General features: G+C 39.3%; 1 protein-coding gene across 5 annotated transcripts; it reads left to right on the forward strand.

Annotated features, from left to right (window-relative positions):
* The first annotated feature begins 229 nt into the window (after window positions 1-229).
* LOC147856567 (phospholipid--sterol O-acyltransferase-like) lies at window positions 230-18,666 on the forward strand. 5 transcript variants are annotated; one of them, XR_015530690.1, is made up of 16 exons: window positions 231-525; window positions 1,301-1,436; window positions 1,597-1,741; window positions 2,038-2,203; window positions 2,311-2,391; window positions 2,500-2,677; window positions 2,778-2,964; window positions 5,211-5,310; window positions 5,399-5,496; window positions 8,193-8,244; window positions 8,320-8,391; window positions 8,504-8,672; window positions 8,760-8,864; window positions 18,174-18,258; window positions 18,343-18,481; window positions 18,518-18,666. XR_015530690.1 is itself a non-coding variant. In XM_087329327.1 (15 exons), the coding sequence occupies exons 1-15, from the start codon at window positions 289-291 to the stop codon at window positions 18,425-18,427; spliced, it is 1,896 nt and encodes a 631-aa protein (XP_087185453.1). In that variant the 5' UTR covers window positions 231-288; the 3' UTR covers window positions 18,428-18,666. The 5 variants fall into 5 exon arrangements, 3 of the variants coding, with proteins under 3 accessions (XP_087185454.1, XP_087185453.1, XP_087185455.1); XR_015530691.1 differs by lacking the exon at window positions 18,174-18,258 and having other exon boundaries at window positions 230-525; XM_087329327.1 differs by having other exon boundaries at window positions 18,343-18,666.
* The last annotated feature ends 2,461 nt before the right edge of the window (window positions 18,667-21,127 follow it).

Here is a 21,127-nt window from a genome sequence, read left to right on the forward strand (position 1 = left end):
CAAATTTTCGACCCAATGGGTAGGGCAAGAACCTCATAAATATGACATTGTTCGGATTTTTTTAAAAGAGAAACAATGAATGAAATGAACCTTACAAAAAGGTGATTGGACATTCTCTACTTTATGATTGAATGGATGAACAAAGTCTTCCAACATGGCCCATGGAACCAACCAACAAAAAAGCACATTGTTATAGTTCCTTGCGTTTGTTTGAACTTTTAATTCCGCACATACTTAGGAACACAAACAAGAGGGAGAGAAAGAGATAGATAGATAGATAGATAGACAATGCATTCACCCATTGGATCACTTGTAGTGGTGGTGGTGCTAATGCTAGTGGTTTTCTCCGCCTCCAATTTGTCGGTGGCGGATGCCCTATCTCCTCCTTATCCTCGTCTCAAGCTCTCTGGTATCATCATCCCTGGCTTTGCTTCATCGCAGCTCCGAGCTTGGGCCCATTTGGATTGCCCCTTCTCCCCATTAGGTTTCAAGCCGCTCGACTTGGTTTGGCTCGATACTAGTAAGGTATACATATATATGTACACCTTCCCCTTTATCCTCCATATATATATATATATATATATATATATATTTCTAGCTATATTTGCCTTAATGCCAAAGATTTTCTATTGATTCAATGGAATTCTGGCCCCAAGTTCTGTATAATTCCCCATGGGCTTCCAAATTCGGATTTATATTTACATTCCTGATCCTCCATTTCTGCACACTTTTAAGTAATTATATTTTTCAGTAAGGAATTTCCGCTGATTTGGCTGTAAAGTTTTCCATCAGATTCTGCAATGTTATGTATAGGAAGTAATTTCAATTGGGTTAAGTGAGCAAATTCTATTGATTGATTGATTTCATTTGAGTGACCCTTGGTCAATTTCAAACGATTAATCCCTCTGCTCAAATCTTATAGGTTTAATAGTACAAGATGAAGATAAAGAGATTAATCAATTAATTCCACTACTCAAATCTTATAGGCTTAACCGTGACCCAACCAAACCAAAGGAAAACCTCTTTTAAAACACAGTCACTGTTCATAGAAAATTGTTGATCCTATATTAGCATGAAAATACAAGATCAAGATAAAGAGATTAAACGATTAATCCCTCTACTCAAATCTTATAAGTTTAACAATGGGCCAAAAAAACCAAAGGAAACATCTTTTAAAAAAGTCAGTGTTCATAGAAAAAGTGTCTGATCCTATACATATTAGCATGAAAATACAAGATTAAGATAAAGAGATTATAGTCATTGCCAATCCCACAAATGGTTTACAAGAAGTTGTGATCAGGTGATATCAGTTCCAAATTGCTGGCTTAAGTGCATTCTCTTAGACCCATTCAACCAGACTGACCACCCAGAATGCAAGTCCCGCCCTGACATCGGCCTTTCAGCCATCACAGAAATCGACCCCGGTTACATCACAGGTTTGCCTCACCCTTCATTTTTGACTTATACATTCATCATCATGTCACACACACACACACACACAGACTTTTGCATAAATGCACACACATATGAGTATCATGAAGACTTGATGTATGTCAGAAAACTAAATTGTTTTTGTGATAATGACAAAACACATAGGGACATTGTCTTCTGTTTGGAGAGAATGGATCCATTGGCTTGTGGAATTCGGCATCGATGCTAATGTAGTCACTCCCATGCCATATGATTGGAGACTGCCCGGTCCTTTGCTAGAGAAACGAGACTTGTATTTCTACAAACTCAAGTTTGTACTCCAAAATTTCCTAATCCTAGCCAATTATGCAAGTATGTATGTCTGTAAGAAAAGTCAGTAAAGAAAGTAAAGTAAATATGCATGCATGTCAATATCTGTATGTATTTGTGTGTATGCATGTATGTGTATATATGTGTATGTCTGTGTTTGTATGCATGCATGTGAGTGTGTGTATGTATGTAATGTATGTATGTATGTGTGTGTGTGTGTGTGCTCCAATGGATAAAATTCTGAATGTACTACAAGCATTTAGTTCGAATTATTTTGCTATGACCATAAATTCGCAGAATTGCATTCGAAACTGCTTTGAAGCTACATGGGGGACCAGCCCTGGTATTTGCTCATTCCATGGGAAACAATGTGTTTCGGTACTTTCTGGAATGGCTGAAGCTTGACATTGCACCGAAACATTACCAAACTTGGATTGATGACCATATCTATGCATACATTGCGGTTTGCATCTTACTGGAAACCTATCTAACATCTCTTCAAACATACAATCTTTATTCACACTTCTTAATTCCTTCTTTTTTCTCTCTTCCTTGACCTTCCTTCCATAGGTAGGGTCCCCATTCCTTGGGTCAGCGGAAGCTCTGAAGGGAACGATGTCCGGACTGACTTTTGGTCTACCAATGGCAGAGGTCAGTCAAGCATCCATTCACAATCTAATTACACTGTTAGAAACACAATTGATTCTAAGAGAATTTTGATCCCCCATGTTAATGAGAGATTTTCGCTGGAACCCACAGGGCACTGCCCGTCGGATGTGCAATTCATTCGGAGCTTCATTGTGGATGTTACCTCTATCGGAACACTCCTATTCCGAAAACCTCGGAAAACCTAACTGCCGAAAAGACAACCGTGATCTGACACACCATTTCGCATGGCCCGTAGATGTTGCAGAAATCCACATTCCCGAAGAGCATGGTAAATTTCAGAAAACCGAAGACACTTCGGGAATAAAGCCATCATGACCATTCATTCTAGATACATGTTTTATTTACCAAGCAATAACCTTGTGATTTAGTTGTAGAAACCGATTGCTCAACTAGTTCAGCAAATCATAACAATATCATAAACGGAATGGACATGTGTTATGCAAGCACATACACAAAACGGGGCTTCTCGGCAGCGGATGTTGCAGATGGCACTCTTTTCAAAGAAATGAGAAAATTCGATGCAGACGGAGAAGCAGTCCTTCATCAATTGAAGAAGTAAGTCATCATCATCATCATGTACCCTCTTGAGCATATGCAAGGATCTTAATTGAAGAAGTAAGTCATCATCATCATCATGTACCCTCTTGAGCATATGCAAGGATCTTAATTGAAGAAGTAAGTCATCATCATCATGTACCTCTTGAGCATATGCAAGGATCTTAATTGAAGAAGTAAGTCATCATCATCATGTACCCTCTTGAGCATATGCAAGGATCTTTTGTGTTTTTTAGCCCCTTCTTCTTCTACATGACCACAATATAGGTCCATTTTGACTCCAGCAGACCCATTTGAGTAGGGCCTTTTAAAGTCGGTTTCTTCCTTACACAAGGTGAAGAGCTTCACTGCCTTACTTTCCCATGCTCCCTGTGAACTTTGGGAATGGGAGAATTGAGGTGGCCCATTTGACAGATGCAGATCGGGACCTTCTGCGCCTCTTGCAAGAGAAAGAACCATACAAATAGATGTCTGTATGCCCAAGCAAGTTGGGCAAACAACCTATTGTAGTAGTAGTACTCCACCATGGCTTCTTGGAGTGTGGCTCATGTCCTATGGCTAGGAATTCGCCAACGGCTCGGCTCAAGCCTAAACCGAACCTCAGTGGTTCCGCGGTTCGGTTTAGGCTTGAGCTTCGTTAACCGGTTCGAGCTCGGTTTGGGATTCGCTCAAATCAGTAACCAAGCCGTGTAAGGCTTACTCGGCTTGGCTAAACCGGTTTAGGAACCGGTTTGGAAACCTTGAAACATGTTTAGGCTTAACCGGTTTGGTCTCGTCCGCCGAACATTGAACCATTGTCGATTCCTACCTATGGCCTTAGTTTGTAAAAACGATTCGGCACAAATCTGTACACCGAAGGACCAGATGCCCCAACTTCACGTCTTGATCCAAAATGAGTCCTCGATGTATCCATTGTTACCCGATCTTCATGTGCTTTAATATGTAGTTGTGTGGGGAGGGTTGAGAATTGTTTTTGAGTACATCACAATGTGGAAATGGCCCAAATGCCCGTACGTACTTTGACTTTCTGGGTTGCGCCATGGTGTGACATTGCAAGAACTCAACTTTCTCTTTGACCTTGCAATCATCTTGTTTTGTCTAGTTGATGTGGAAGAACATTGTATTTGTTTGCAATAACCATGCAACTTTGATTGTCACAAGCTATTTGCGCCGATTTTGGCTCTTTCAACTTAGAACTCCAACATAACATGATGCATTCATTGTACCTTGCTTATTGCTGAGGACATTGAAAAATTCAAAAACTTCTAGATGATCCATGAAATTTTTTCAGAACCTAGGGCAAAAGTAAAGTCATGAATTAGCTGAGGATAAAGAGACACTCGGTCCCTTCAACTCCTTGTTGCTAATGTAGTAAATGTAAGAGACCTAAAAAGAAGAAGAATGCAAGCGGTATAACTGGTACTCTATTAGATATTGGAGTTGGTACCTTTTCTGCTTGAAATCAATCACTACTTTGACTTTGCATCATCCCCATTTGGGAGCTCCGCAAGGGGAGTCATGTAGGTAATGGACTCATGTCAATGCAGCAAAAGCATAGTTTTGAACACATCTTGGATTTGAAAGTGGGTGGTTATTTACATCAATCATTGTTTTAAATACATCTCCTCTCTCTTTGAGGTCCATCTTCACCTCAATCAAGGAGAATCTCCCTCAATCCCTACAAACTTCAAATATGAGGTACTATTGTGTGTTCATTTTGGAAAGAACAATTCACCACAACATCATAATAATGTGACTATTTTTGCATATTTTAAACTAGAAGTAGATTTGATCATTTTGAATACTTCCATACTTAAATCAGACGCGTGAGCTAAAGGAAGTGATATAAACAAGGTAAAGTAGAATTGAGACACTCATTGATAAAATACTAAACATTTTTCATAGAACTTTGCAATAGTGTCAAGCATGGGTCAAATGACATCCAAGGTTGTTGATGAGGTATTGGAAAATCCTTGTGATAGTTCACATTCATTGTCCATTGAAACAATTGCAACCATATGTATGTATTTACAAGAAACAATGATAAAATTGCAAAATGAAGTACATGCTCATAATGAAGAGAAATGATACTTCAACACGGTGTGTTCACAAGCAATGGAGTTTAAATATTTGACAGAGGAATCACTTGCCTTCCATCTATAATCAGAGTTACGTACCTTCCACTGTTGTTCAATCTTAGATGAGGATAAAAAAAAGAAACATATACCATTGATACCTTGCTACAGGTTTTATCTTGAGGACCCAATTGTGAATGCTCTCACTCCGTGGAGTAGGCCACCCATCAAAAACATATTTTGTGCCTATGGAGTCAATCTAAAGACCGAGGTTTTTACATTTTGCTTTCTTATCCTTGTTCTTTCATTTTTGTTTATGATTTTGATTTTGATTTAAAAATGTTGTTGGTATTCCTTAGGTTGGTTATCATTTTGCTGCTTCTAGAAAACCGTATCCTGACAATTGGATTATTGTAGATACTATTTATGAGGTAGATGGTGGAACTTTACAATCAAGGTAACATTGTATTTGTTTTGGGGGCATTTTTTTGCTAGTTCTATGTATGAGGTAGATACTTTGTTAATGTCCATGGGAGATTGATTACAATCCATGGGATGGGGGTGTAGCCTATGGTGAGGATCCAACTTGGATGCTGTCAACTTTATGACCTTTAGATATAGAAAGAGAGGAGAGAGAGATTTGTTAGAAGTCAAATACGACTTGTGAGACCAAAATGCTAACATTTTCACGTAATACACATGAAAGTGAGAAGCAACTCTAGATGTTTAAGAACTTTTCCAATGAGTGTCTGAATTGAGTGTGCACATTGTGATTGTGAAAGAAATTTATGCATGGATCGAGTTTGGTCAAAGATGTGGGTGGAAAGCATGGTCGATTGTGATAAAAGATAGAGTAGAACATTGTACCAAGGTGTGATACTTAGACTATCAAACTTGTTTAGGGCAAAGTGTGGATAGGCAACAACTCTCATCACTTGTGCCCCAACGCCTTGTCTCACAATATTAGAGCCCATCCCTTTGTCTGCCATTCAAACCATTGCTTCCATGCATTGCCATGATGTGCACAAATGGTTTCCTTGTTCTGCGAATAATATGGTTTTGTAATTAAGTGCAACATGTGTAGTATAATGTGTTAAGCATGAGCCTCCACATTTGTCCCATGTTACGATACATTGGTGGTGTTGTGGAAAAGAAGTCCCTCAGGATGGGAGGAGAGCTTATTCGGCTAAGAGCCAACTGCGTGCTGGCTACTTCGGTAGTGAGCCGTGCAAGTGAGAGAGTTGGTTGAGGGTTGATCTGTCTAAAGGTTGAAGCCGATTTGGGGCTATACTTGTAAATACGTATATATATATATATCTTATGTATATATATAGAGCTAAGACAACAATAGTCGCAAGTGTAGTATCAATATGAGTGTGTAGTACCTTAGAGAGAGCATAGTGAATTGTAGAGAGAAGAGAAGAACAACTGTGTGTTGTGCAGGTCAAGCTTACGCACTGACCCTTAAAACTGATCTCATCAAGATCAATGACTCTATGGAGACCAGTTTCCGTTGCTCTTTGTTCTCTGTGTGTAGCCATCTGTTGAGACGAAGACCGACTCAAGGTAATGGCTTTGAGTTGTTGCATATACTGATAGTGATTTTGTTTGGAGTCAGTGGGCTCCCATGGGTTTTTCCCATTTAGGGTTTCCATGTTAAACCGTTGTGTCGCTGTCTTTGGTATTTATGTTTGTCGTTTTTGCTTTCATTCTCGCTTGCCAACCAGTTGTGGTTGGCTCCATATTCACAATAGGTGTTGCAAAAATGCCTCATTTACAGAAGAATCTTGTCATACATCCCATCCACTGAACATTTTTCCATGTCTTGCATCCAACCAGAACACGAAATTTTGCTTTTATGCGTCTTTTGGATCTTTTTGCTTGATTCCCATACGTTTCTAGAAAGTTGATGTGAGGGGCTTTTTTGAATCTTAAACATGTATTCAACACCCTTTCCATGACCATGATCTCAATGGGAAGTGATCTTGTCTCAAGGAGAAGGGTGTATGACATTTGTTTCTAAACTTGTAGAAAGTTTGTAGAAAAATGTTTTTGGACATTTTCAAACTGTTTCCAAGTAGATTTAGGGATGCCACCCCATACTTCCACCCTATGGTGAAGCACCGGTGTCACCAAAGTGTCCAAAAGGTATTTCTTGAGGACCCAACACTTAATATATCCATGATTGCATGTGTTCTCAAATGCATAATATGCTCTCTTTCGTGCCTCTAAGCGGTGCGTAGCACATTCATTCTATCTAGGATTTGACGGAACTTCAAGGCCATGATATTTGAAGCTTTCCACACATTCAAGTGGTTTATTATTGTACGTAATGCATGACTTATCTTGTTTTTGGCTCATCACAAGCATGATCTTTGTTTTAGAGTTGTGGACACTTAATTTAGTATGCATGCAAATTTTTTCCAATGCTTTCATAAGCTTTAAATGTGCATCTCCTAAAGTATTTGCAAAAAGCACTACTTCATCCACATATAACAAAAGCACGATGACTATATTCCCAATGACAACTTCTTCAACACCTTCTTCCTTCACAAACGTGGCAACCACTTCTTCCAATTCATCAATGCATAGACCAAATATATATAGAGAGAGAAACACAATGTAGGCACACATAATAACTGCCACTAAATTCAAAATTAAACTTTACAAGTATATGTATCTACAATCAATGATATTAAAAAACTAGCCACACACACTACAAATTAACGATATAAACGAGGCCTTGGTGTGAGACACTTTGAGGCGACGCAAAAAGACCATGAGGTTGATTCTTGATACTTGTCTTTGATATGATTCCCCAACATTTTGGATATGGAATATTTTGATATTGTTTAGAAGTACGCCCAATGAAAACCAATAGTTAACCAACCCAACATCTTAATCTTGATCTATGTTACGAATCAATGGTTCAATATTGCTTTAAGTAATGTTTTTTAGGCAATGAGGATCGAATAAAATGAATCAATATTGCAACTGCGCATAACATATCCTTGAGCCTTTATGGGCCAAAGTCGCTTTATTTTGGAATGAGGTGTTATGTTATTGCATCAAATTCTATTTTCAACATTTGAATCTTAAAACAAACTCAACTTAATTATTAATAATGTTTATTTGGATATGTTATTTTATCAGATCTGGTGCACCTATAGATGGAAACCCAAACCCTGCTAGTGGAGATGGAACTGTATGCATATATCTTAGTAAACAAAATGAGAATATATCTTAGTTTAACGTCTCATAATTGCCTTTATTTCTATAGTTACCATACAATTCCTTGTCTTTTTGTAAAACATGGCTTGGAAGCAAAGTAAATATAACTAGAGTTCCTCAGGTTAGTCCCTTCATTTTGTCGAATAGGATGAATGCATTTTGCTTCAACCTTTTGTTTTCCACACGTATGAAATCTCCTTATCTATGGTACATTTTGTTCTTTGTCTTTTCAGACAACTCATGATGGAAGTGATGTACAAGAAATCCTTAATGTTGAGCACTTGCATGGTCATGATATCACTTCGAATATGTCCCGTGATAATCGAGTAAATTACATAACCTTCTATGAAGATGAAACTAGCCTTCCTGGGAAGAAAACGGCAGTTTGGGAGTTTGATAAAAGTTAGTAGATCTAATTTTCCCATGATCAATATTTGTTCATGTAGTAATGAGATTGTGTTGATTGGAAGCAATGTTTTATATTTGCAGTCAACCATCGAAATATGGTTCGTTCACCCCATCTAATGAGAGAATTGTGGCTAGAGTTCATGCACAGCCACCATCCGAAAGCACAACGTACATTTATGCCTAAAGGTACATGCAATATTTATCTTTTGAACATAAATAGTTGTGATTATTCATGAAGTTGTATGATATATACACACACATATTCTAGAATGGAGGGTTGCATTGCAACAAGTTTTCTTAGATAACATGCTATGTTTTGTAAATAAGTCAAACTAAGCTATAGGGCCAACTGGCTAAACTAGCACGAACCACCTAGACCTATGCACGTAAGTACGTGGATTAGGACTTGTGAAGGTGGCTCTTGTTGGTCTCATTGTTATCCTAGAAGAGCCTTTGTCGAAATCGTCTTTGTGCATGAGTGTGATACTATGTGAAAGCTTTATCACCATTCTCTCTTTCTACGTACTCTCCCACTCTCATTTTAATTTATGTGTGATTTTGTGTCTTGCTCCTTGTTTGGTTTTTGAATTGGGCAAAAACCACTAATTAATCTCCTATAGTTGTATAATCCTACTACGTATGATGGCTTTCTTGAAACTACTAAAAGTCCAACGCATTGATAGTAGATTTAGGAATGTATAAGAAAGATTTGAGAAGTCTTGTGATACTCCCAAGGAGAAGGACAAACAACAAAGAAGAGAAGTGACAATGTAGTAAGTTGTCATGCAGAAAACAAATTAATTAATTAGCAAAAAGAGCACCAAAAATCTAGCATTATGGGGCTTAAACTCCTCAATTTAACCCCTTGTATGTATCTCATAATGATGCCCTCATACCAATTTTTTTCTCTTAATTTCTATACTTTAATATATGATTGTTTGCCTTAAGAGTTTAAGAAGAGCACATTAATAGATTCAAGAAATGATCTAATCATACTTGATAACGGTGCCAAATTAGATGTGTTGCTTCTAGATATTCATGGTACAATGAGTATTGTTCCTCAAGTGGTTATTGATAATTACACTCAACATTTCACTAATTTTGGAAAATATATTTTAAATAATGAGATGAGACAATTAAGGTCAATATTATTTGAAGGTTGTGAAACAAGCCAATATTACCTTTGAGGACAATATAAATGAAGAGGCGGAGTGAGTTTTATCCCATTTTTCTAGTGATAAAAGACCATCTAGGGATGGAATTACAAATAAGTTTAAGGCTTTTGTTGAGCAAGTGATTTAAGGCTCTCTTATGATATTTTTTTCAAGAAATGTGGAATTTTGGTAAGATTCCTGTTTCGAGCAAGCTTATGATCATGCAAGTTGGGTTTTTTATTGCCCAACTTAGGTATCTGATGAGCTTTGATGCAAGAATGTCCCACCTCACTTTCATGTTAGGTGTGGGTTCAGTGTCACATATCCTCATGGCTAATTACATCACGATAAATCCCAAGTTTGAGTTCAATTGTATGGAAAATCTTGACATGATAATTATCCAAAATGTTGTTTTAGAGTCACGTTGACACATCATGGTCTTTAGGATTGTGCACACCATGTTTCATATATCTCATGGGTATGACTATATTTGGTGATTAGTAGTTGTAATGCCTATGCTTATGGTCCTTGTTCTAGAATTTGTGGTAGAGGGATTGTGGAATAATTGATTATTTGATTATAAAAAATCAAAATTACTTTTGGAGATAAATTATGTATATCATAAGTTGATTGAAAATAGGACGTGGTTAGTGATGAAGGTTTCACATCCTTGCCATATTGCCCATTGTATGGAATGGTGACATTGAGTTGTTGATGTAGGATAGCATTCTCGTTTTCCATTCCATGTGAAAGTGTTTATTTGGTAGGCAATGGAAACCTCTTTGATATTTTTATTGGAGAAATAGAGATAAGAATGGAATCACATGGGTTGCATGGAACAATCTAATCTGTAGTCGATTGGGAGAGTTGCAATATTGAACTTATCTATGCCTATGATGGCTCATAGATTTAAATTCATTATTGTAAGACATGGTTTTCACACTCATGGTTGAATATGGGTTTCTAATTGACGTATTCACACTATCCTATTTGGACATACTAGGTTTTAGGCCATTTATGTAAATAGTGGAAAGGACAGTTGCCCTAAGTCAGTTGGTATTTAAACTAACTTTTGTAACCTAGTTCGTTGATTTTATTTTCTGTTGTTCATTTTGTATATTGTGGTGTTGTAACTCTGAGAATATATAGTTACATTGCCTTGTGCCTACCTTGGTGTCTCTCTTCTTCTTGTCTTCTCTCTGATTAAGTTGCTTTCACTCTTACAATTTGTTACTGGTTGCTACCTACTTGAGATCTTCATAGGAAGAGCTCCGATTCTTGTTCCGCACTAGACGACTAAACTCGACTAGGCGACATTCGAGAAAAACCAGTTGATTCCGTCCCTCCAATCGTCGTAGCCATTCCGCGCAAGTTTAGTACCCAACTGTCATCTGAAATCCAATCGGCCAACCAATTGGCACTTTTGTGTCCAATTTGGGTAAGTTGATCGACTGTAGCCACTTTAGCCAGAACCCACCAATAGTCGAAGTCTATTCAACTCGCGTCCAAATCTGACTAGAACGATATTGGGTGAGCCAGTCGGTTGCACCCCATCACTGTTTGTAGTCGACCATAGATAGAACCTAGTCAGTTGACACAAAATGGCATCAACATCCGACTCATTCGAGATGAATCTAAGGAAGTTCGGCGGGTCAAACTTCAACTTCTGGAAGGAACAAATGTAGGACTACTTGATTGCCAAAGGTCGGATAGATCCGATCGAATTCGAAAACCCTCTAGAAGGATACAAGCCAAATGAGTGGACAAAGTTAGATTGAATTGTCCATGCCACCATTCAAATGCACTTGTCGGAGTCAGTGTACTTCACAGTGCAATTGTGTTCGACTACCTTCCAACTATGGAAGACAACTCTCAGACACCTATGAAAAGAAGGTCGCCGCCACAAAGATATATTTGATTCGGCACCTCTACAACCTTTGGATGAAAGAATCCAACTCAGTCCAAGCACACCTCTATGAGTACGAAAGTCTAAGTTCCCAAAGTTTAGCTCAGGGGACGACGATCAAAGACGAAATAAAGGCAATGCTGCTAATGAGTAGTCTCCCTCCTTTGTGGGAAACTTTCATCACAATAGTGTGCAATGCGTTGATTGCCGCCATGAAGTACTTTGAAGTAACGAGCTCAATCCTGACGGAAGCTGCTCGGAGGAAATCGTTTGCAAACAATTCGCCCAATGACGCCTATGTAGTACAAGGTTTGGCCGACCGACTGAACAGTCGAGGAAGAAGTTCTTCCTGACCGCCGAACAATGCTTGAAGCTGGAGCAAGTCCCAGGATAATCAAATTTGCAATTATTGAAAGAAACCCGGACATATCAAGGCCGACTACTGCGCACTCAAAGTCGGGAATGATAAATCTCATCGAGCTTATCAGAAGAGTGTCCGACATGAGGAGGTTAACTACATCAGCTCTTCAGTCGAAGTATTGATGGATGATCCCAATATCTTGTTCATAGAACACTTAGTAGAATCAGAAGTTCTAATTACGACCGAGGAATCGAGCACATGACTCCTGGATTTGGGTGCATCCTACCACGTGACCCTTCCTCAATCCAAATTTCGGTAATATTAGGCCTAACACTCCGACACAATTTGAGTCAGTAACTCACAACATTATGCCATTATTAGAATCAACATTGTAGAGCTCAACCTTCTAGGAGGCTCTACATTGGTACTACATAATGTTTGACATGTACCTGAGCTCTCACAACTGCTGATCTCATTCGGACAACTTGATGAAGACGGCATTTGTGTGGGCTTCTCATAAGGAGGGTGGGCACTCCACAGGGGGAATCTCCTGCTTGCTTGAGGTCCAAAAGTATATTCATTATACCTGCTATATGTCACACTCAGAGAGGGTGACTTGTTTCTAGTCAACATTCTCGGGTCATCATTGTGGCACGATCGACTCGAACACCTCAGCAAAGCCGTCATCACGCACTTACCTAGATCCGGATACATCCCCAAACTCTCCTTCCCAAACCCGCCCGATTTGGTCCATTTGGATGTATGTGGCCCGATGTACTTCATGGTGGTGCCTTGTACTTCGTTGGCTTCATCAATGACTGGACTCCCAAGGTGTGGGCATATACCCGGCTTGAACCAAAGATCGGGTTTTCTCGATCTTCTAGGAAAGGCTCGCCATGGTAGAGAACGAGTTTGGTCAAAAGCTGAAATGCCTTCAAATTGACAACGGGGGAGAGTTGAAGTCTGAAGAATTCGACGTGAAAACATGACACCTCATAGTCTGGAGCAGAATGGAATTGCCGAACGGATGAATTAGACAATTCAGGAACGCATAGTGTTCATGCTCTAACACTCTAGATTGTCGTATGGCTTCTAGGTAGAGGCCATGCTTATGGCAGTACACACAATCAATATGTCGCCGAGTAGGCCTTTAGGACCTCAAATACCTCAGGAATTACGGATCGGTAGTAAGCTGAGGATTTCTGGATGTGAGGTATACGCCCTCATAACGAAAGACAATCGCGGAAAGCTTGGACCGAGGTCCATGAAATGTATTTTCCTTGGCTATGGACTAGATGGCGAGATTGGATACTGACGTTGGGTCACCCAGAAAACAGATAGATTGTCCGAAGTTCGGATGTTGTCTACAATGAGTCGGTTATACATAAGAAGGTCAAAAGTCCTATTGAAGTCGGAAGGATAACTTTTCCGAAGTGCCAGACCTTCATGACAGTCCAACCCATAACAGGAGGTCAGCTTCACGGGTAGCCGAGCCCTCTAGCACCGACTCGGCTTCGACCGATTTGGCACAACCCAATGTTTCGGCTTCAGGCCATCTGACCCAAACACCCGATGCGACTAGTCCAATCATATCGAGAAGCTTCGAGAGACTGTTGCAACCCCCGGAGAGATAGTCTCCTAGTGTCTTCCTTACGGACACCGGTGAACCAACATTCTATGAAGAAGCATCAGCATAAGCCGATTCGGCCACTTGACATCTGGGGATGGAGTCAGAAATGAACTCCGTTCGAAAAATCAGACTTGGGACCTGGTCAAATTACCGAAGAATTGACGTGCTCTTCTGTGCAAGTGGGTCTATAGACTAAACGAGACATCTGATTCGACCACCCCAAAATTCAAGGCCAGATTACTAGCGAAAGGGTTTCGACAGGAATGTAGCCTCCACTTCGACGAAATCTTTTGACTAGTGGTGAAAATGACAACCCTTCGCTTTATGCTCAACGTCATGGTAGCTGAGAATTTGGAGTTGATTCAGCTAGATGTAAAAACAACATTCCTCCATGGTGACCTAGAGGAGGAAATTTATATGGAGCAGTTGAATGGCTTTGTGGTATCCGACTTGGAACATTTAGGTTGCTGACTCGGGAAGAGTCTATACGGCCTAAAGGAGACACCGCGACAGTGGTATAAGAAGTTCGACGACTTCATCTAATCAATCGGCTTCTTCATTTAAAGACCAAAACAACATAAGATGGGTCACCCATCTTCCTCATCATATACGTGGACGACATGCTACTCTCCGGCCGACATGCCGAAGATCTAGCCAAACTTGTTTGGCAACTACGATTGAAGTTGGCCATGAAGAACCTCGGTTCGGCAAGACACATTCTAGGGGATGAAGATAAGTCAGATTCGGAATCAAAGATAGTTGTTCATGTCTCAAGCCGACTATATTGGACGTGTCTTGGAACACTTCAACATGCAATCAACCAACTTTGCTTTGACCCCACTCCCAATTAGTCTTCAGTTGTCTCAGTGAGACTGCCCAACATCTAGTCTGGAGGAGGAAGATATGAAGTCGGTACTGTATGCATCGATAATCGACTCCTTCATGTACGTGATGGTCATGACACGGCTTGACATTGCCCACACCGTAGGAATCGTCAACAGATTTATGCACAATCCCGACCGATCGCATTGGAATGCAATAAAGCATGTGTTCATATACGTGGTGGGCACAAAAGACTACGACGTCCTATTCAGTCTGAACGATACTTCAGGCGTAGTCGGATATACTGACTTAGACTTTGCTGGCTGTGTGGACAGTCGAAAGTCAATAACCGGATACTACTTCAAATTCGGCAATGGAGCAATCTCATGGAAGTTGAAACTTCAGGAGTGCACTACTACATCAATGACTGAGGCTAAATATGTAGCTGCATCCGATGCAGTGAAAGAGGCCTTATGGTCCGGTCGGTTGGCGCATACGTTTCGACAAGTCGACCTTGACTCGACTCCAATTATCTATAGTGATAGTCAGGGTGTTGTCGCTTTGTCAAGAAATCCGGTCCAACACAACGCCTCGAAACACATCGATGTGGCATATCACTTTGTTCAGGACTACGTCATTTCAAGAAAAATTGACCTCGAGAAGATATCTACAGTTGATAATGTCACAGATGGGATGACCAAGTGTCTTTTGGCGAATTGATTCCAATCCCATCGGCACCAAATGGGCATAGCGAAGAACTAGTCCGATCAAGTCTGACATTCAGAATGGTTTCGGACAATCATCATCGACAATTTGAGGTTCGACTTTAGCTCTTCCAACCCGACTGACTCGGTCTTCTGTTCTCAGATCTTGTCGACTTGAACAAAGCTGATTTGTTCGACAACCTAAGTTATATAAATCTGTAAATTTGTTTATTCTCTTACGGATTTTTGTTGTATACGCCCATTACAGGGGAGTGTCGAATATAGGTTTCTAATGGACGTATTCACAATGTCCTATTTGTAAATAGTGGAAAGGACAATTGCCCTAAGTTAGTTGGTATTTAAACTGACTCTTGTAACCTAGTTCGTTGTTGTTCATTTTGTATATTGTGGTGTTGTACCTTTGAGAATATACAAGTACATTGCCTTGTGCCTACCTTGGTGTCTCTCTTCTTCTTGTCTTCTCTCTGGTATTGTCTCTAATTAAGTTGCTTTCACTCTTACAATATGTTATTAGTTACTACCTACTTGAGATCTTCATAGGAAGAGTGCTTATTCTTGTTTTGCACCAGATGACTGCTTCCAACACTCACAACCATGGATAATTCTTGAATTTGTGAACACTCTATTGCTTGGGGAAGTTGTTAGTCCAAGGAAGACAATGGAGAAGTGGATAGGCAACAAGGAGGAGGGTTATTTGATGCCAAGAGGTAGGGAAACACTTGATAGGATCCAAGACCACAAGCTGCGAGACAATGAGGAACAACAACAATGAACACGGAATTTCAAGTACTAGTGTATACAAGTAGTAAGTGGATTATAGATCTCAATCCGTTCAAAGTACAACCAAAATGGCACATATGTGCTCATGAGAACACATGGCTACATAAGGACACCTAACCCTTTGCAATGGACAAAGCACGATCCTTATGCGGACAAAGGAAGCAAAGTCATCCCCTTCTTCCAATTTATGACCAAATTGGGTTGCCGCATCCTAACTACTCAAACCGACTGCTGCAAAGATATGGTACACATATCATGTTCCCCAAACAACCATTGCCAAGTTTTGGCAGTAATTATGGAAACATCAACAAGCCTGGCCAAATACCAAGTTTCAATAACTATTCATACATAGGTCACTGTTGGTTGGAGCAGGGCAACATCGGATCCTTAGCTCTCCTAATTGTGTAGCATACCATAATGCAATAAAATCGATTTGATATGCTATGTGAGATGGCCCAGAGACCCATCGAATATAGTGGGGGTTTGGTTGGCTGACTATTGCAATTATGCCAAGTGCAAGGCACATTCAAGTGGGGGAATGTATGTTGGTTATTATGGTAGGCCCCTTGACATATATGAAAATTAGGAGGAGGAGATGATGTTGGTGTTAAAGGCACAAGAGATCTAGTTTTCCAGCACCGACAATATTCACTCAACTCCCATCAATGCCAAAGCTCAAGCTATGCTGGAATTGGTCAGCCCAATAACATTATGGACTCTTTGGAAACAATGATGTAGGGCAATCTTCTCCAATCAAACCATGCACTTGGCGATGTTATTGCTGGAGATATGGAGTGATGTTGTTGCCACGCTAAAGAGCCAATACGATGGCATCATGGGTGAATCTGATGGAGTCAAAAGATAACAATTAGCCTTCATCCAACAATGGTCTTCCTCTCTTTTTCTTGAGTCAATGGGCCTTCACATAAAGTGGAACTATCAAGTCCCTTATGGGATTTGTATATAACTTTCTCAGCTGTAAATTTTTATAACTAATGGAAGGTGTTTTGTTTTTGGAAAAAAAACCATTGATAACACTTGTCCAATATTTCATTGAGAATGGGGGTATACACATGGGAAGATAAAACATCATGGTGGTAATTACTAAATGGAATTCTTTGACTTAAAATTCCATGTTCATCATGTGTTCAACATTTGGTTATTTGATGGCGTGAAGTGCTCTCTTTATTTGTATGTGCACCATCATCTAGTAGAGAGCATTGTAATTCTTTGCAAAAAGAATTATTCATGTCTTCTTGGTTATTATATTGGCATGGAAATGAGAGATTGTGAGTCAATTTAATGGCTTATTTAGTTTGGGGGTCAAAGAGGTGGATACAGGTTAGTGTTAAGATTGTTTAGTTGAGACTAGAAGGTCATGTGTTTAACCCCTACATTCCATAGTAGCACCTAGTTAGTAGTAAATTAAGAAAAATATGTATGCCAAAATTATTGAGAAAGAGAACCCTCAAGATCAATTTATTTATTAGCTTTTGTATCTCTTTACAATTCAAGTACAATTGTATTTATCCTCGCCCACATAGTGGGGCATAATCTTTCCTAGGTTTGACAAACTCCTTGCCTTCTATCAAATGTCAAGCAAATGTACACAACAATAAAATATATGTTGTGAAGCACATGGCATGTTAAGAGTCTATTACTAATCAATAGACCAAAATAAAGTAAAACGAAGGAAAATAGACCCAATCACATTAGTCCCCTTTTTAACATTAGTGAACATGCCCTTCACTTATGAAAATATTAGTGACCTACCCTCACCTACGTTATGTGTGCATAACATGGCGGGTACCTAACAACAATTACATTTGTACAAGTGAGATCTAAGATACTAACTAGTCATTAGGGAGCTTGAGGCTTGAATGACATATATGAAACTTGTTAGCCTATTTTCTTGGAGCCACGAATATATAATAATGTGTGTTAAGAATACTAATCAAATAGGCAAGTGCATTGTGTAAATAAGTTTTGTAAGGTTTTACTTCTAAGGTTTGCATGAGTAATATAACGCAAATCTCCCAAAAGTTGTATTTGAAATTCTCCTAAACAATACATATAATTATTTTCAAATGCCAATATATGATGTTATCAATGTATAGGTATAAGATATCCAATACGGGATAAGGATTGTTTTTGGGATTATGCCAAAGCCAAATGCGCCATGCCCGAACACTGTGAATATAGGTTGAACTGATATTTATCCAAAATTTTCTCATTCTCAATTTTCGTTACAAGAAGCCTTACATTTTTGCAAAACGTGATTTTTAGGTATGCGTTTGGTGATGTTCATCTTGGACAAAGTTGTAGACTCAAGAATTCAAATACAAGAGATATTTTGTATAGATACATGTAATTAGGGTTGGGCTTTGATGGTTCCACTTGCCCTTCACATATAATTTTTATGGTGGTTTTAACTTCAAGTGTCCTTTAATTTATGTGTAAGTATGATTGTGGCTTCTTTTTAACATTCTTATATTAGGGACACCCTCCATTTGAAAAAGAGAACAAAGATAAAGTTATACAGAAATGAAACACGATATGAAAATTTATATCGTGGGATGATTCAACAAGAAGGTCGAGTTTATTTTCTTCTTTTAGAAATGATCTTAATGTGTTTATTTATTAAAACTTTGAATAACCTCTCTTTTAATTTTTGTATTAGCTTAACCTGTTGCTAGTGAATTGAAATATCAATCCAAGGCCCCTGGGTTCAAGCCTTATCATAATTGTACTACAATTCTCCCTCTCCCTCTTTCCTCTTTCTCCCTCTAAGGTACACAATGTTTTTTGAGTGAAGAACATATCATTTCACAACAAAATTCCCTTCATAGTAGAATGTTTATTGCAAATGGTGTACCTTTATATGCTAACATTAATGATTTTACACGTAGAAAATAGAATAGAAATATCGGGATTGGCTTTGTGCTTCTTTCCAAAGGTATATTGGTACACGTGAGTGGATATTGAAATCCGATCATAGAACTATGTATTGACATCAATTAATGTATAGAAAGGTTTGAAACGAGACGACCATTGAAAAGATTCCAAATGATATTTGAGCATAGACCTTAAATAAGAGCCTATATATTCCAAGATGGTTGAATATATGTTATACATGACAAAGTTACAACGTGATGCAACACTAGAATAATTGGGAAGCTGTCAAGAAACTCGTGTTCTCATGCACAAATTGTTTTTTCGGCCAAGCACATACATTGTATATCGAGTATTGCCATGCCGAACTTCTCTTTCAATAGCTCAAGTAGCTTTGGAATGTGCGTTCTCGTCATAGGGATCCACTTTATGTTCCATGGTACATTTGAATTGTATAGGTTGACACACCCTATTTCCTTTGGTGAGAAGGCAAAAACCCTTCCATGACTTTTGAACTATCATGATATGGCACCAAAAGGAATTGAACCTGTGACCTCATGTGTCGAGAATCATGACCGGCCACAACCGGCTTCTCGTTCGAATGTTCGGGTGCAGGGAACGTAAAATAGAATGCGCTCAGACAAAGTACGAAAACAAAAATAGCACAAGAGACAAAAACACACGATTTTAACATGGAAACCCTAAATGGGAAAAACCACAAGGGTCCACCAACCCCGAGAAACAGAATCACTATGCTAAGAAAAGGAGGAGTACAACTAGAAGCTCTGAGGCAACGACCTCGAGATTCTACTTCGTCAATAGACGACTACGGAGTTACACACGCTCTTAGTCTCACTCACTTACTATTACACAGTTACTGAGGCAACGACCTTCTAAGTAACCTTTTGACAATCACTCATTTTCTATTATGATTGCCCTAAGTACTTATATACTAGTACACCTTTTGGGTTATTTACAAGTGTAGCCCATAAGGGCATATTTAAACTATTTACAAGTATAGTCTTCTGAGTTGGCTGTCTACACGATTTCGGTTTCGGCCGAGGCCGATACTTGGCTCTTCTCTTCCCATCCGGGGGGACCTGTTTCCTAACATCATGTTACACAAGTTGAGGCCATACCATTAGAATAGCAATTATAATATAAAAAATATTATTTTCATTATAAAAAAATCATGTATATTGTAGATTACTCTAAAACACTAGAAACTTCAGGAATACTCTTGATAATGCTATAAATAGAGGCATATGGCACTATTCAGAACCAATTCGGTTCAACGCCAATCTTAAGCCTCTTAGGTATCATTGTAATCTCGTCATATAATATATTTCTTGTTATCATACTTCCATGGACCACACAAGATTGCGAGCCGAGCACATCATATATGCTCGAGAGTGCCTAGCCCCCCTTCTCACTCTAATCTTCAACCGCACCCTCGCCGAGGGTTTTCCACCACAATGGGCCATGAACACAGTGACCCCTATACATAAAGGAGGGGACCCAATGGACCATTATGATAGGTCATACACTCGCTAAACTATATGGTGCAGTAATGGAAGCGGGGCTCAGTGATTATATGGAAACATTAAGTCTTAGAGCACCTGAGTAGGCTGGCTTTAGACGAGCCTTCTCCACTATTGATCATATCTTCACACTTAGGTGCTTAATTGACCGGACGAAGGTTCGTAAGAAGAAACTATATTGTTCCTTTGTGGACTTCTGTAAAGCCTTTGATACAGTTCCTAGGGAGAGGTTGTTTGATAGACTTAAGAGCTTGGAGATACCAAATGACATTATCTGGGCCATTTATGCCCTATATGAGCAAGTCTCTAGGTGCGTAAGATGCCTAGGTGGCCTATCTGATTGTTTCACTAGCACCATTGGTGTAAAATAGGGTTGCCCCCTATCACCGACTCTTTTTGGGATCTACATTGATGAGATCATTGATTTTATTGCTCGTAAGGGAGGCAAGGGAGTAGCTATTGGGGATACACAAGTTAGTCTCTTACTCTACGCAGATGACATTGTCTTGCTCTCGGAGTCGGAACACGACCTACAAAAGCATCTTAATGCCCTAGATGACTTTTGTACACAACGAGGACTAGTAGTGAATCTAACGAAAACTAAAGTCCTTATCTTTCACACATCTTCCCGAGTTAGG

This window comes from Azolla caroliniana, unplaced genomic scaffold, assembly GCF_043228905.1.
Source record: "Azolla caroliniana isolate FFs.n. ecotype wild unplaced genomic scaffold, voAzoCaro1.0.p SCAF_13, whole genome shotgun sequence".
NCBI lineage: Eukaryota > Viridiplantae > Streptophyta > Polypodiopsida > Salviniales > Salviniaceae > Azolla > Azolla caroliniana.